Source organism: Physeter macrocephalus, chromosome 9 (genome assembly GCF_002837175.3).
Source record: "Physeter macrocephalus isolate SW-GA chromosome 9, ASM283717v5, whole genome shotgun sequence".
Classification (NCBI taxonomy): domain Eukaryota; kingdom Metazoa; phylum Chordata; class Mammalia; order Artiodactyla; family Physeteridae; genus Physeter; species Physeter macrocephalus.
The window spans coordinates 74,649,371-74,665,496 of NC_041222.1; the positions used below are offsets into that span (position 1 = coordinate 74,649,371).

The 16,126-nt window shown below is 56.3% G+C and overlaps 2 protein-coding genes across 2 annotated transcripts in view; one reads left to right on the top strand and one right to left on the bottom strand.

Annotated features, from left to right (window-relative positions):
* The window catches only part of DNAI1 (dynein axonemal intermediate chain 1), a 61,823-nt gene extending 48,040 nt beyond the window's left edge, over positions 1–13,783 (top strand). Inside the window, exons 13-20 of the mRNA XM_007100726.2 lie at positions 774–1,021; positions 5,348–5,437; positions 5,567–5,654; positions 6,209–6,288; positions 7,489–7,637; positions 7,743–7,842; positions 10,300–10,485; positions 13,465–13,783. Coding sequence (XP_007100788.1) covers positions 774–1,021; positions 5,348–5,437; positions 5,567–5,654; positions 6,209–6,288; positions 7,489–7,637; positions 7,743–7,842; positions 10,300–10,485; positions 13,465–13,563 — 1,040 coding nt within the window. The 3' untranslated portion in view covers positions 13,564–13,783. The remainder of the gene's footprint in view (positions 1–773; positions 1,022–5,347; positions 5,438–5,566; positions 5,655–6,208; positions 6,289–7,488; positions 7,638–7,742; positions 7,843–10,299; positions 10,486–13,464) is intronic.
* Positions 13,784–13,839: 56 nt separating this feature from the next.
* On the bottom strand, positions 13,840–15,863 carry ENHO (energy homeostasis associated). The gene is made up of 2 exons (XM_007100725.4): positions 15,660–15,863; positions 13,840–14,639 (listed from the first exon to the last, which is right to left on the bottom strand). The coding sequence occupies exon 2, from the start codon at positions 14,476–14,478 to the stop codon at positions 14,248–14,250; it is 231 nt and encodes a 76-aa protein (XP_007100787.2). The 5' UTR covers positions 14,479–14,639; positions 15,660–15,863; the 3' UTR covers positions 13,840–14,247.
* Between the last annotated feature and the right edge of the window lie 263 nt (positions 15,864–16,126).

Here is a 16,126-nt window from a genome sequence, read left to right on the forward strand (position 1 = left end):
CTGTATTCCATTCAGTGACTGCGTTATCAGGATGGGCGCCAAGTGTGCGGAGAATGAAGGAGTGTGGGAGGCGTTCCCTTGCCATGGGGCGGGCCGGGAGGAGGACGTCTGCTGAGCGGTCCACTGTTGATCACCGAAGGCTGCGCCCAGGCCAGAGGGATAGCACCGTGGCCTACGGAAGCCTGACTGGCTGGCCTGGGACCTTTCGAATCTGGGAGCATGCTTAGAGCTAGGGCTCAGGCTGCAGCTGGGGACTGTGGGACCAGAGGGTCTGGGAAGATGCCCACAGGTGGCTAGTGTGGGACTCCTACAGGCAATTCCGTGTTAGTCCAGACTGAAGCCCTGTCCTTGGCTGGGGATGAGGGGTACATGGCCATTATCCCAGCACCTAAGGGCAGGAGATGGGCTGGGCATCTGAACCCTCTCTGAGGATACTGCTCCTTCCCAAGCCCACCCAGATTCTTCACTTAACAACTCTTTGAGCCTGCAGCCCCCCCCTTTCCTGTACCCCAGGGAGACTAAGGAGAATGACTGTCCGTCCCTCAGATATGTCCGGTCACCTTATCTGTTGGATCCTCTCGTGAACCCTGAGAAGGGGAGTGGTTCAAGTCGCATGATTCTGTCTCACGGACAGAGTAGATGAAGCCCCGAGAGGTCTCGAATGCTCTCTGTCAGAGGCAGAACAGGGCAGGGCTTGTCCACCCTGTGAAGGAGGGGCCGGGGCTTCCCCAGCAGGGACTGTCCAATGACCACCGCCCTCTTCCCTGGGACAGATGACTTCATGAAGCAGAGCCGGGGCATGCTGCTGTTCTACAGCATGAAGAACCCCAGCTTCCCTGAATACATCTTCAGCAGTGAGAGCGGCATCCTGTGTCTGGACGTGCACGTGGACCACCCCTACCTAGTGGTGGTGGGCCATTACGACGGCAACGTGGCCATTTACAACCTCAAGAAGCCCCACTCCCAGCCCTCCTTCCGCAGCTCAGCCAAGTCTGGCAAGCACACAGAACCCGTGTGGCAGGTCAGCCTTGGACCAGGGTGGGAGAAGTGGGTGGGGATGAGTAGCGTGTGGGCCTGGGAGCCAGCGGACGAGGGGCCTTGGGGAGGAGAGGGCCACAGGCAAGGCCACAGGGATGACAGCTACCAGCTTAGAGACCAAGGAGCTGGGTGTGAGGAGGGGCAGAGAAGAGCAGAGGCGTGGCGTCAGGAGGCAAGAGGGTCTGTGGTAAGAGCTGGGGTCTGCTGCCTCAGAGCTCCCATCAGGCAGGGCCCATCTGTCTGCTAAGGATCTCGGATCTCTTAGGTGTCATGGTCAGTGACTCAGAGCCCGTGGTGGGAAGCCCCCAGGGCCTGATGGGCCTCTCCTGGGTGTGTCAAGGGCTCCAGGGGTCTATGGTCTTCCTCAGCTCCCCACAGGGGCTCTCTTCTGCCATCTGGGCTAGATTTGGGGAACTCCCAGACAGGGGTAGGCACTGCCCGTTCTCTGCCTTCTTCGTGGGGCTGTAAGGCCTGGTAGGTGACGTCTGTCCCTGAGGCTTCTGTGTAACACCCATCTTCTCCAGACAGGCATAGAATGGGACCATTACCTAGTCACTGGGGCTATGGTGGCCTCTCAGCTTCATGCTTTACCCAGAGCTGGGGCATCCCCTCCCCCGAAACACCCTCCCCACAGTTCTCGACCAAAGCCAGACCCGCAGCCTCAGGAGTTCTCTCCTCTGAAAAGCCCACCTCCCCATTCATCGCGTCCAGGCCCGCGGAAGTCTCCAGACACGGGGAGAGTGTCTGCAGAGACTTTAAAGCCCAGGGTGAGGAGAAAAGACTCGCTTTGATCAAACTGAACCAACACCAGCCCCGGCCCGGCTTTCCGAGCACGGGCAGACAGCCCAGGGCCAAGCACGGAGCATCTCCGGGTGGCCTGACTATCCTCCTCAAGCCCAGGAGAGGGCGAGGGGCCAAGGCCAGCTACCCTACTCCCACTCTGCTCTGTTCTCTGAATCAAATCGCAGGTTGGAGAGAGAAGGAGGGTGTGCAGGAGACACAGTTTCCCCTTCGCTGGGTGGGTGCCAGGGACACTGGACGGGGTGGCCTTCTGTTCTCCCACCATCCTGTCGGGAAAACAGGGCTGCTGCCTTTGCAAAACCGAAGACTCAGAGTTCTTGGCTGGAATCAGGGCTTGCGACATGGGAGGGGCCTGCCTCTCACTCCTTTAATGACTTCCTGTTCTCTTCTTTTGCTCTCATTCCCTCCCTGCTTCCTCATTCATCCATTCATTCATCAACTCCTACCTGTTCTCTCCTCTGGGAGCTGAGGATGCTCAGGGCTTGGTGTCTGGATACGGCAGCCACAGCTGAGCAGGATACGGAGTGTGCTAAGGAGGGCTCATGGGGGCGCTGAGGATTGTCCAGATTGTCTGGGATGGAGACCAGGGGCCAGAGGGCCAGGGAGGTCTTCCTAAAGGAAGCAGCACCTAAGCTGAATCGTGAAGAATGAGGAAGTATTCGTTAGATGGAGAAGGGTACAAAGGGGTCACACGTGCACTGGAAAGACACGGGCATCAAGCAGAGGGGCCTGCTGAGCAACAACACACCGCGTGGGGCTCAGTGTGAGGGACTCCTGAGAAACATACGGGAGCTCAGTCGTGAGTGGGCTTCTCTAGCAAGTAGGAAGCTTGGACTTTGCATGTTAGTGGTCTCAAATGAAGTGTCAGTACAGAAGCCCGATGTATTAATAAGACGAGAGTGGGGCTGATCTGGTAGGATCAGGGTCCTGATTGCTTGAGGGTCCCCTGTTATCACTCCCTGCGTCCCCTGAGCTACTTTCACAAGGCTCCTAAGAGTTTGTTCCAGCAGAGTTTGAAAATCACTGCCCAACCATCAGAGGGTTTGGGGCAAAGAAGTCCCACAGTCAGGTAGTGTCTTGGAGATGCCCTCTGGCCGCAGCATGAGAGATCTTGAAGCCTGAGCTACAACAGGGGCAGTGGAGATAAAAATGAGGAGGTAGGGTTGAGAGCTGTCGAGGCAGTAAAATCAAGAACAGGAAACGACTGATTGGATATGGTGAAAAGGAAAAATTGGTGACATTGCCTGGGACTCCGGCTTGGGAGACCCAGTAGGAAATCCATGGATTTCTGGCAGAAGTTAATATAAGAAGCCAGAGGAGGAGGTGTCCTACAGGCAGTTGGCTGTATATCCTGGAGCTTGAAGAAGAGCCAGGCTGACGAATGAGGTGTCAGAGACATCAGGGTCTAAGTCCTTCTCAACGGGACTGTGTCTTGGGAGGAACGAGATGGGTTGTTTTAGGTCTCAAATGCCAGGCTGGGGGCAGAAGGACTTTGTTCTGTTGGCAGCGGGGAGCCATGGAAGGTTTTGGAGCCAGGGAGAGAACTGTCTGTCCGAAGGAGACTGGGTTCCTGTTCCATGGCACAGGCTACCTCCCAGGGGAGCCCATCTGGGTAGTGCAGCCGTGTTCAGGCCCCGCTGTGAAGCCTCAACCACAACACTCTGCAGGGTGTGCGTGTGTGTGTGTGTGTGTGTATTCTGTGCTACACCGGGGAAGGGAAGGGGGCAGGAAGGATCCGAGCAGACCCCTGGGGTCTGGGTAGTGCAGCCGTGTTCAGGCCCCGCTGTGAAGCCTCAACCACAACACTCTGCAGGGTGTGCGTGTGTGTGTGTGTGTGTGTGTATTCTGTGCTACACCGGGGAAGGGAAGGGGGCAGGAAGGATCCGAGCAGACCCCTGGGGTCAAACACGCCTGCCCTAATCAGATAAGGCAAAAGAGAAGGGATCGGTGAAACAGGCCTCCGTCTCCTCCCTACCACCTGCTTCCTGGGCATTCATGCATTCTCTTAACCCCACTTCCACCTGCCCCCCTCTTGGCCCTCTTTATTCCTACCCTCCCACCTCGACCCCAGGAGCACGTGTGTGACTTGCACACACACGCGCGCACACACACGTACATGCTCACTTGCATATGCACACACACCACCCCCCAACTGGGCATCAGGCTGCTGCTAAGTGGGGTGTGAAATACAATTTCCGTGCACGCTGGCGGCCGCTCATTAAACGCTTCCCTTGGCAGCTCCCTCGTGCCTCTTACAGCCTGGCCTTTGACACCCCCTGTCCCCTCCCCCCTTTAAAGGGACTGCCTTTACACAGAAGAGGAAGTGGTCTCAGCATCAGGGCTGCTCTGACTTGTGCCTCACAAGCTCTGTGGTGTTCTAGGACCCCCAGTGAAAGCACAAAAGAGCAGCCTGCCCAGACAGACCCAGACAGGACTGGGTCTGCCCTCCTGCAGCTCTGACCAGCCAGGCCTGGGACGTGGCCCTGGAAAAGCAATCCCCTCCGGGCTACACAAACCCCTCGAGGGCCAGGTGACAACTGTGGTTACCGGCAGCAGCCCTGGGTTCCTGTCCTCCCTCACTGGGCCTCTCCTTGTGACAGGGGGAAGGGACAGTGGCCCCAGCACAGGAGGCCTGGAGGGAACTGGAGGGTGGAAAGATCTGGGCACCCAGCCCTGCCCCAGCTCTCCCGGACATGGCTTGGCCAGGCCTCCACATCTGGCAACAGAAACTTGAGCCTCAAGCATGTCATCTTCATAAGACAACAGCTCTGTCTCCCAAACACTTTCGCATATGTTTGCTTCCAGCCCGGAGAAGATGGGTGGGGCAGGATTATTAACCCCAATTTGCAGATGGAGGAATGCAACTCACGTCTGAGATTTGGGAGCAAGATTCTGGAAGCAGGGGCTAGTGGTGAAGTGAAGTTGGGAACAGAAGAGAGCCGCCTAGAGAAAGGCCAAGCCCGGATGGGGAGGGTGGTGGGGGGAGGCTGCTCCTCCCCACCACCCAAGGAAGCAGGAAAAAGCCCCCCAAGAGCCTTGCCACCCTGATTCCTAGCATGATGGTAATACTGAGGATATTAGCTAATAATATTTATTGAACACTTCATATTTGCAATGTTCTGACCTAAGGGCTTCACATTCATTTATTCCTTACAACAAGCCCATGCTATTATGGTTCCTGTTTTGTAAATGAGGAAGCTGGTTGATGGGCTCTGTCCTTCCCAGGCCCTGTAAGGAGGTCAAACCCAGAGCCACTGCCTTCTTACAACTGGGCTCCTAAAACTCGAGGAACCGGTCACCTCCAGTGCTGAGCCGGGACACTGGGCAGTGTTCCGACTGGCCAGTTGCCTCAGGATGCTCAGGGAGAGAGGAATGAATGGAAGGAGGGAAGGCGGGGAAATCAGGGGACTCGGGGATATGGGCTCCCAGAACTGGCTTCTGGACCTCAGATGGGTTCTTGAGGGGCCCTAACCCAACGCCCTAGAGCTCACAGTTTGGGATGTTTCAGGTCAAGTGGCAGAAGGATGACATGGACCACAACCTTAACTTCTTCTCTGTATCATCTGATGGCAGGATCGTGTCTTGGACGCTCGTGAAGGTGCCTGTTTCCCAGAAAGGGTCATGCAGGGGTGGAGATAGGGTGTGGGGGGAGCTGAATGACAGAGGAACCCCCAACCTTGCCGGTCCAGCCCCACCCATGTGCTTCCCCCTCCCTGTGTGACTGCAGAGCGAGCTGGTTCACACAGATGTCATCAAGCTGAAGGTGGAGAACAGCACGACCGAGGGTCTCGAGGGCTTGCAGATACACACAGTGGGTAAGAGCCCCAGCCCCTCACATCCACGCCTGGCCACGTCACCCCAGCCCATGAGGTCTCTGGTCCTCCCTCTTTCTGCCACACCGCACCGTGCCTCCACTTGTGCCTGACCGGAGGTAATGAGAAAGCCTGGCCCAGTGCACCCAGCCCTTGGCCATTTGCAGACACTCCCTGTTTATGCAGATCAGGCCCCTGTTTACCCAGATCCTCTCCCTGTTTACTCAATTCCTCCCCTGTTGATGCAGACTATAACCCTGTTTGCACAGACCATATCCCTGTTTGCAGACCCTGTCCCTGTTTACCCTGACCCTGACCCTGTTTAACTCAATCCCTGCCTTGTTTATCCAGGCCCCATTCCTGTCTGCAGAAGCCCTGGCCCGTTTGCAGCGTCCCAACTGCCCGGGACAAGCTGCAGTCCAGAGGCCCGGTTTCTGTTTGCCTGGCTGGCCCCAGCCCTCCCTCACAAGCACTTGGGCTCAGGCCATCCTGGGTAGAGGAGGTGCTGGGAGCCTCCCTCCCAGTACTGGCCTAAAGCTGTTCCCTCTCCTCCCAAGGCTGTGGCACTGCCTTTGACTTCCACAAAGAGATCGACTACCTGTTCCTAGTGGGCACAGAGGAGGGGAAAATCTACAAGGTGAGGCAGCACTGCCCTCAATGCCAGCTCCTTACAGGGCCTCTTAGACCTGGGAGCTTATCGTTCTCAACAGATCCTATTCGGACAGATCTTAGGGCTCATCAGTTCTGGAAGGCTTCTTGCTGGAACAGAATGCATTTCTTGGCCTGCTTGGGTGGCGGGAAGAGTGGCTGAGTGCAGGAAAGGGGATGGAGAATCTAGAGGGTGACTTTGGCCCAGCCCAGCATCCTTCCCTCTGGGTCCTGCTCCCTTCCTGGTAGTGGAGGAGGTAGAGCTGGGAGTGGAGGTTGGGGGGCTTGGAACATTCTGGGGAGACTTCCTGGAGGAGATCTGAACTTGAGCTGAGCTTCCAAGGCCAGGTAACAAGAAAATTTATCTCTGAGTACCGGGTTCATCCCAGCCGGCAGCGGGATGGAACTTCAGGGCCAGTTTCAGCCAAGTCTCAGTGTTAGTGGGTGAACATCCTTCTGAACCTTCATCCACCCAGAAATAGCTCTGCTGCAAGCTTTTCTTAGGCTCAGAGCCTCAGAATGTTAATTACAGGCCGCCTCCCAGGAGCCCCTGAGGCCCAGGCAGAGCTGGTCTGAATGCAAAAGAGGTCCTCACCCGCCCTCCCCTGCTCCCAGTGGCCGTGGGGGAGAGAGGGAGAGGCTAGTTGGCCACTCAGTCTCCTGGAGGGAGGGTGTGAGGGGCCTGCTGGTCAGGGCAAGAAAACGAGTGAGAAATCGTGAGATTGGGACTTGCTTCTGGCTCTGTACCTGCTCTCACCTGGGCAAGGTGGGATGTTTATCACTGCTGCAAGGCTTTTGTATGTGCAGGTGGATCCAGCACTCTGTCTGCCCGGCCGCAGGCCTTGGTCTGGACACAAGCGAGACACCACACCTCCCCCAGGGCCCCTTACACCTGCTCTGCCTGGGTTCAGGGAGGGAAGGCCTTTTCTGCCAGGCCTGGAATCCTCTGGGCAGACTTCCCTCACCCTCCAGGAAGACTCCCCTGCCTAGCCCCTTAAGCCCCTCCTTTCTCTCTGGTTGCTTTGAGGGTGAGAAATGCAGCTGAGAGCTTGGCCCCAGCTCAGCTGTGACAGTGAGTGGGGCGAGGACAGAAGAGGAATCTCAGGGTCTGACCCTCCAGGGCACCCAGGGAAGTGGTGGCTGCTGACCTCTCTCACTCCTGACCCCCGCTTCCCCACCCTCACCCCAGTGCTCCAAATCCTACTCCAGCCATTTCCTCAGCACCTATGACGCCCACAGCATGGCAGTGGATGCTGTGTCCTGGAACCCCTACCACACCAAGGTCTTCATGTCCTGCAGCTCCGACTGGACCGTGAAGATCTGGGACCACACCATCCAGTGAGGGGCCTGCCCTCCCTCGGGCGCCACCCTGGGCTGGGGCCGGCGGGGCTCTGGCACCGTGAGCCCTCTGTGCCCTGAGCTTTCCACCCCTCCCCACTGCAGGACCCCGATGTTCATCTATGACCTAAATTCAGCCGTGGGCGACGTGGCCTGGGCCCCATACTCTTCCACTGTGTTTGCAGCAGTCACCACCAATGGGAAGGTGAGTGACTCCTTCCTGACCCTGCTGACCCCCTACTGAAGGTAGGATGAGCTGTCTCAAGGTCTCCCTCCTGGAGAGCCCACGCCATGCCCAGGTCAGGTGGGGGAAGGCAGAACATAAGGACTGTGTATCCTCAAGGGCCAGGCCACCCAGGGCCCTGTCAAAAGAGGGATCATTCATGCCATGAGGCCTGGAGGAGAGAGTGGGGCTGTTCACCTTGAAGGAGAGAGCACTCTGGGGGTTAAGATGCCATGAAGAGCAGTTATCTTCTCTGAGGGCCCTGGGGAGGGAGCTACAGGGTGGCAGGTGCCAACTTGATGTAAGGAAAAACTTCTGAGCCAGAGTTGATCTGTGACTGAAATAGTGTCTAAAAGGCAACAAGGTCCCCATCCCTGGGAGTGTGCAACCTGAGTCTGAGAAGGGGAGATGGAAGGGGGTCTATGCAACAATGAGAGTTGGTGAAAGCTCAGAAACAGTTTGTGAGAAAATGCTTATGCGGTACATTTTCCTTTTGGACTTTGATATAAACTGAGAAGCACCTACCAGAAAAGAATATAGTGATTAAGGCATCACCCTCGAGTCAGTCATCTATTTGCTGAACAAATGTGTAACCAAGGGTCAACTGTGGTTCCCAGCTCCAGGCCAGGGCCTGGTGACTCAGGTTCCTGCTGTCACAGAACTTAGGCTCCAGTGAAGGGAAAGAGACAAAAGGAACAACAACAAAACCCCCAATAGTGTTAAGTGCTAGGCAGAGATTAAAAGAGGATGATGTATGTATACCAATGTTTGTAGCAGCATTATTCATAACAGCCAAAAAGTAGAAACAACCCAAATGTCTGTCAGCTGATGAATGGGTAAACAATAGGTACTATATCCACAAGGAGTGTTATTCAGTAATAACAAAGAATGAAGTATTGATGCATGCTGTATCATGCATGAACCCTGAAAAATGCTTAGTTTAAGAAGCCAGTCACAAAAGACCAAACATTGTATGATTCCATTTATATAGGTCTAGAATAGGCAAACCTATAGGGACAAAGTAGATGTGTGGTTACCTAGGGCTAGAGGAGTTGGGAGAAAATGGGGAATGACTGGTAATCGGTGTAAGGGTTCTTTTGGGGGTGATGAAAATGTCCTAAAATTGGTTGTGGTGATGGTTACATAACTGTGAATATACTAAAAAAGAGGAATTGTATACTTTAAATGGGTAAATTTTATAGTATGTGAGTTATATCTTCACAAAACTGTTATGTCTTTAAAATGAGAGAGAGTGATGTAAAAGAAAAGGACTCGGTGATCTCTTAGATAAAGTGGTCAGGGAAATTTTCTTTAAAGAGATGACATTCAAGAGGAGAGCTGAGTCACAAGAAAGAGCCAACCAGGTGAAGATGCAGGGATGCATTCCAGACAGAGCAACAGCTAGTGCAAATGCCCTGAGGGGAGAATTAGCTGGAAGGGTTTAAGAAACAGGCATGGAGGGTGGCTGGGGTCTAGTAGGCAAAGGGGTGAGAGCCTGAGATGAGAGCAGACAGTGAAGAATCTAGAGTAAGGACTCTGGATTTTCTGTAGAGTGCCCAGGGAGACTATTGGAGGATTTTAGATTTTTTAAAGGTAAGTCTGGCTGCTGCATGAAGGATGGATGATAGAAGGGCAAGAGCTGAAGCAGAAAGACCAGTTAGGATGCTGCCACAGTCGTCTAGGCAAGAGTTGCTAATGGTTCGGACTTAGGATGCGGTAAAAATAAGATCAAACATTTATTGAGCACCGTTTTTTTTTTAAACAGTTTTATTTTATTTTATTTTATATTTATTTATTTGGTTGCGCCCAGTCTTAGTTGCAGCAGGCCAGCTCCTTAGTTGCAGCTCACCAGCTCCTTAGTTGTGGCATGCGAACTCTTCGTTGCGGCATACATGTGGGATCCAGTTCCCTGACCAGGGATCGAACCCGGGCCCCCTGCATTGGGAGCGCGGAGTCTTATCCGCTGTGCCACCAGGGAAGTCCCTGTTGAGCACCTTTATGACATGCACTGTCTGAACACCTGACGTATATTAGTTGGTAGAAAACCTGGCTCTGCCACTTACTGGCAAGTTAGCCTTAAGAGCCTCTTTCTCTTCATTTATAAAATGGGGATAATAACAGAACCTACCTTATAGAGTGGCTGTGAAGATTATAATTCGATGATGCAACCATGTAACATGCTTGCCCAGAGTCTAGTACATAGTAAGTGCTCCATAAATGGCAGCTGCTCTTAGTGTTAATTCTGCATAGACTTACATTTTTTCCTAAACGTTTTATCCGCATTCCCTCAACCACAGGAAAAACAAACAGAGACACAAATTGCCTCTCACACTGCCTAGGCTTCTGTCACCTTTCCCCAGAAAGTTCAGGGGCAGTTACTCTGAGGTGGGCGACAGGGGTCTCGTTTCCCCGAGTGTGCTGACACCCACCTCTTCACAGACCCACGTGTTTGACTTGTCCATCAACAAGTACGAGGCCATATGCAACCAGCCTGTGGTGGCCCAAAAGAAGAACAAGCTCACCCACGTGCAGTTCAACCCCATCCACCCCATCATCATTGTGGGCGATGATCGTGGGCACGTCACCTGCCTCAAGCTCTCACCCAATTTGCGCAAGATGCCGAAGGTACGGTTTTGGGGAGTTCGGGCTGCCATGAGAGAAAGTCTCCAGGATGGCAGGGGTTTGAGAGAAAGGGGAGGAGCCAGGGGGTGGCCCCCAGGTTTCTGGCTTTGGAGACCCAGGGTAAGCGTGGTGTCATTGCCCAAGTGAGGAGCACAGGAGAAGTAGGAGACAGATCAGTTCTGACATGCTGAATCTGAGTTACCTGTGGGGCCCCCAGGTGGAGACATCAGGTAAGCAGGTGACTCTGAGGATCCGAAGCCTGGGGGAAGCACACGGGCATCAGTGGCTTGTTTGGTGTCATGCAGGCAGGGGCTTGAGGCTTAGTTTCTGCTTCATTGGCTGGGCTTGCACAGGGATGCTGAACTGGGAGCTGCGGGTCCACACGGGAAGTAGGAAATGAGCCATGAGGAGGGTAACTAGGTCAGCATCTAGGCAGTCCTCCTTTTGAGCTCTGGTACCTTTCTGGAATCTCTAATGATCCGGAGACCCTGCCCAGAGCCCAAGGGCCCTGAATACAGGCCACCGAGACCAGAGCCATGACCTCAAAGTCTAGCTCTGAGAGTCCCAATTCAGACTTAAGAACCCAGGCCTTAGAATCCAGAGCCCAAAGGTCCAACTTAAAAATCCAGCGTCCCAAAACCTAGAGCCCAGTCCTGTCCATTTGGGCGCTAGGAGAGAAAATGGAATTTGCTTCCTGACAGGTTCTGGCCCAGGATCAGAGCTGGGCTGGAGCTGGGTCATGTTGCCCTGATGACTGTATCCCCTGGTTGCAGTTTGAGGCATTTACTTGCAGTTTGAGGCAAGGGCAGGGGCCTGTCTCTTTCAACTGCTGACACCTGCCCCCCGGTGCCCCTACCAAGGCAGGGGCCACCGCACTAACCCTCTCAGGCCAGCCTGGCCTATTCCCCACCAGGGCCAGGGAGGCAAGGGCTGGGAGTTTGGCCGGGCCTGTAATTGTAGCCAGCTGGGGGAGGGGGTGGACTTGGCTATAAATACTCAGAAGGCTGCTGAGTGCCTGCAGCTGTGGCCCAGAGGCTATGGTGGGCTGGGGGTGGGACGGGATGGGATGGGATGGGATGGGGGGCGGGGGTTGGGTGTGGTCTAAAACTCTCTGCTAAGCCCAGCTAGCTGGCCTCAAGGATGCGGAAGAAGGCAGTACAATTTGTGGAACAGATAAAATCTGTTCTTAATTTAGTGAGGAGAGAAACCCAGGCTTGAGCTAGGAGAGCTGGACAGCCCTGTGGGAGGGAAGGTGGTGACCCCTTGGGGCTGGGGTATAACCATCACACCTTGAAGGCAGTAGATCTGGGTGGGGGCCTGCCCTGCCCACTTTGACCCAGGGATGCAAGGATCTCCTACAGTCCCAACTCCTCTCAGAGCAAGGCTCAGCATCTATATCTCTGAGGACCTGAGGACACGGGTACCTGGGAATCAGAGGACCTGAGCAGGTGATAGCTGGGGGCTAGTTCTTAGGTGGATTGGCAGTTCCTGTGAAATCGCCACCTGACTCTATCAGCAGCCGAGTGATTCTGGCCAAAGGAAGTCCTCTGGGCATCCCTACCGCCCCTCTCTGCAGGCTGCAGTCTCCCTGATCTTCCCAAGAGGGCTTGGCCACAGAGGCCCGACTTCCAAGCCCAAGGAGCTTCCCAGGATTGGTGTCAGAGCCAACTTGTCAAAGGTCAAGGCCTACTTTCCCCAACCACTGTATAGATATAAACAGTTTGGGCAGAACTTGCCCAAAGTCATATAGGGAGTTAATGACAAAGCTGGAACTAAAAGCCAGGTCTCCTGACTCCCAGGAGATGAGGTGAGGGCAAGAAGAGAACACAAGGTTAATTTGGGAGGGAGAGGGGGAAGAGAGAGAAAAAGACATCTTTGTCCTCTGCCTCAGGAATGTAGAGGTGAGCCGGGGAGTGGCAAAGGCACTGGGCCGCACGGGGAGGAGGAGACAGACTTGGGAACAGGCGCAGGGGTCACGCCAGGAGGAAATCTGAGTTCCACAGGGTGTCAGCAGCCAAGATGGGGCCAGGAAGGGGCCTGCTGGCCCTGCATTCTCCTCCCACCTCACAGCCCGGGCCAGATCCAGGCTGGGCCCTCAGCAGGCAAGGCTGGGGCAGGTGCCAGTGGGCACAGGTGGCTGAGAGCACGGGGGCCCGGGCACAAAGGGAAGGCAGGAAATGGCAGCTGCCCCAGACTAGCCCACACCCCACCACCTGGACAGAAGGGAGGATGGCACTGGTGCTGGTCTGCCAGGGAGCTCTCAGGGCCTGAGTGACACATACCCCAGTGTCCCAGCTCTCTTTTTCTCAGGGCCCAGCTTACCAGCTAAAGGATTAGAGTGCCCTGTAGGCAGGGGTGAGGGGTCATAAATTCAGGACCCGCTCTTCTGAGGGACAGTCCCAGCCAAGGACATCTGGAATCACACGGGATACCCCATCAGCCCTCCTGGGTCTCCTGACACCTGCCCCCACCCTGGGTATGTCTGACACAGCGGGCCTGGTCCCAAAAGGTGCCCCACTCCCAACCTGGCCTGAAAGTGCTAGGTAACAGTACTAGGTGAGGGCACCTGTGGCTTTGTCCACACTCTTTTCCCTCCACAAACACACACCTCTTAGCTCCGTGTTAGGACTCAGCCTGGGACCTTCCTGTGGGAAGGCTGCTCCCAACAGTTAGAGGCCCTGGGCTACAGCTCTTCCTGGCTTCCCCCAATCCTCCCAGCATAAGGATCCTATGTTGATCTGAGGTTCAGAAACACAGCTGGATGTCTCTTGAAGGCCTCAGCTGGGCCCCTGCCACCCAACCTGGGATGGGGAAGGATCCTGGGGGACTTGGGGGCGGCAGGCAGGGGTCTGGAATCTAACTGGGAAGGAGAGAGGCGTGGCACAGATGCCTAAGCTGGGCTCAGGAGGTGGTGCTGGGAAGTAGAGAGAGGTGGCCCATCCCTCACCATTCCTCCCCCATGTGTACTTCCCTTCTCCCCAGGAAAAGAAGGGCCAGGAAGTGCAGAAGGGTCCAGCTGTGGAGATCGCAAAACTGGACAAACTGCTGAACCTGGTGAGGGAAGTAAAACCCAAGACCTGAGGGCCTGGCCCCAGGGCCTGGCCCATGTCTTGAACCCCATACTTGTAGCACCTGACCCTGGTACCCCAGCCCAGTATGTGTGTGACTGCACCCCTGATCAGGTCCCAGCACCTGCCCTCACCACCCTGCTCCAGCCCTGGTCCCAGCACCTCACCCCAGGACTTGGCCCTCAACCACCATTACCCCCTCCTACTTTGCGCAAATAAACTTGTGTCTGGAAGCCCACCTTTCATTCTGCTACAGCAAGGCCCCCAGGAAGAGGAGAAAATCTCAGGGTAGAGCCATAGTTCCATTTATTATCCAGCAAACAGTAGGAGGACCAGAGAAGGGGCCCAGCCTGGACACCCTCCCATTATTGCCATGGATTGCTTCCCCACCCTCGAGGGCCTGGAGGCGCTTGGCCTAGGGGGCGGTGGACCCAGCCCCGACCGCTGGGATGGAGCAGAGTCCAGATGGCCCTGGCCCTAGCACCAACTCATGAACCCCGACCCCAGGCCTGTCTACCAAGGGCCAGCAGAGCCCCTCTTGGAGCCAGGCCGACCAGACTCTGGGCTGCTGGGTCCAGCTCCAGACAGGCTGGACTCCTGAGTTCTGGACCCCAGGCTGGCTGGACCCTGGGATCCCGATTCCAGGTTCCAAGTGGGGTGGACTTAAGTCCCAGACTCTGGGCTAGGCCAGGGGCCTTCAGGGCTGCAGCAGGTAGCTGCCTTCATGGCTGAGCTTCTGGGGCGGGGGCGCCTTCTCAGGACAGGGGCCAGGGCTGGAGTTGGGACTGGATTCGGAGAGGGAGTCGATGTTGGCAGAGCGGGAGTGGCAGGCCCAGCAGAGAATGACCCAGAGCAGCAGCAGCAAGAAGCCTACGAGGCCGTTGCAGATGATGGCGATGAGGGCCCCCTGGGAGATGGCTGCCCCCATGATGGGCAGCACCCTCAGACAAGCACAGACTGAGAAGCTGCCTCAATGGCAAGGCCCATGCCGAGGCGGGACTCCGGTATAGCCGGCCTTCCAAGGAGGCTGTCCTGTCCACACACTCAATGATTCCCGGACAGTGAAGACGTCCGCCTGCAGTTCTGAGCCTGTGCGGGGTACAGAGCAAAGGCAAAGCGTGGTGAGGAGGAAGGGGTGGGGTTAGGCCTAGGAAGAGAGGCGTAGAGAAGACAGCCCGCACCCACACCTCTGGCCTCCCAGCAGGCCTCAGTACCCCACAGAGCCAACACCTGGCTCTGGGCATCTGGATGGGGGTGTGGCTACCGTGGGGAAGCTGCACTAAGCAGCCTATATCTCATTCTCCTTTTGACCAGTGGGCATGGCCTGGCCCTGCCCACTGAACATCCAGCCCTCAGAAGAACTGTGTGAGTGGGTGGGATTGAGGAAGCCCAAGGCCTTGACGGATGGGCACTGTGACCAGCTTCGGTGTGGCCTGGGCACCTCCCCCGACTCAGGACTCCAGCCAGCCAGCCCAGGAGACCTCCAGAGGCGCCAGCTCACACAGAGGGAACTTTGTGGAGGCCTGGCAGGCATGTGTGGGTCTGTGTTATCTACGACTGTGTACCTAGGTGCACCTCTCTGTGACACTGTCTCTCCAGGTCAGGTGCATGTGTCTGTGTGTCTGGCCCTTACTCTGTCCCTTGGTTCCCTTGCCTGGATCTGTGCCTCTGCCTCTGTATACCCACCTCCGTGTGTACCTGTCTGTCTCTCTGTAGCTCTCTTTATATCTGTCTCTCTCTGTGTCCCCATCTCTGAGTCTCTAAAGGTCTCTCTTGTGTCTCGTTTCTCTCCCATTCTATTTCTTTGTGTATCTCTGTATCAGTCTCTGTGTGTCTCCTTCTCCCTGTCTCTGTGTGTATGGGTCTCTTGTGTCTCCGTCTCTCTTTCTTCCCCGCTGTGTGTCCGTCTGTCCCCGTGGACGTGTCTCTATCCCCTCTCCGTGCGGTCTGTCTCTGTAGTTCTGTGCGTCTCTTATGTGTGTCTGTCTTTGTGTCTGTCTCTCTTTCTCCCCGGCTGTGTCTCTGTGTCTCCGTGTGTGTCTATGTCTCTTCATCTCCGTCTCTGGTTTTCAACGCCCCCCATGCCCGTGGTGGGAGGGCCCCTCTTACCTGAGTTGAGCCCGGTGCGCGCCCGCGGCAGGGTCCGGGGCAGCGGGATGCTGGGCGCCGACTGCTGCTCGGGAGCCTGCGGGCGGGGAGCAGCGGGAGGCGGGTAGGGGTGACGTCCCCTCCCACCGGCCCTCCCCCTCGGCAGCGCAGCCTCCGCCGGCCGCTCCCGCCGCGGCGCGACCGGAGCGGCCTCTGCCGCGGGCGGTCTGCGGCGAGCGGGGACCTCCTCCCTCTGGGGCGGCGCCTCCTCCGCGGCCGAGGCCGCTCGCCTGCTCGCACGGCAGCGCTCGGGCGGCGGCGGCCGTCTGGGCGCGGGGTTCGGCTGGGCTCGGCTGCCTTCGGCTACGTTCGGCTGGGCTCGACTGGTCTCCCGGCTGGGCTCGGCCAGGCTCGGCCAGGCTCGGCCGGCAGTAAAAACAGAGAAAGAGCCCCGCCTTCTCGGAGGCCAGCGACCGGCGGCCTGTTGG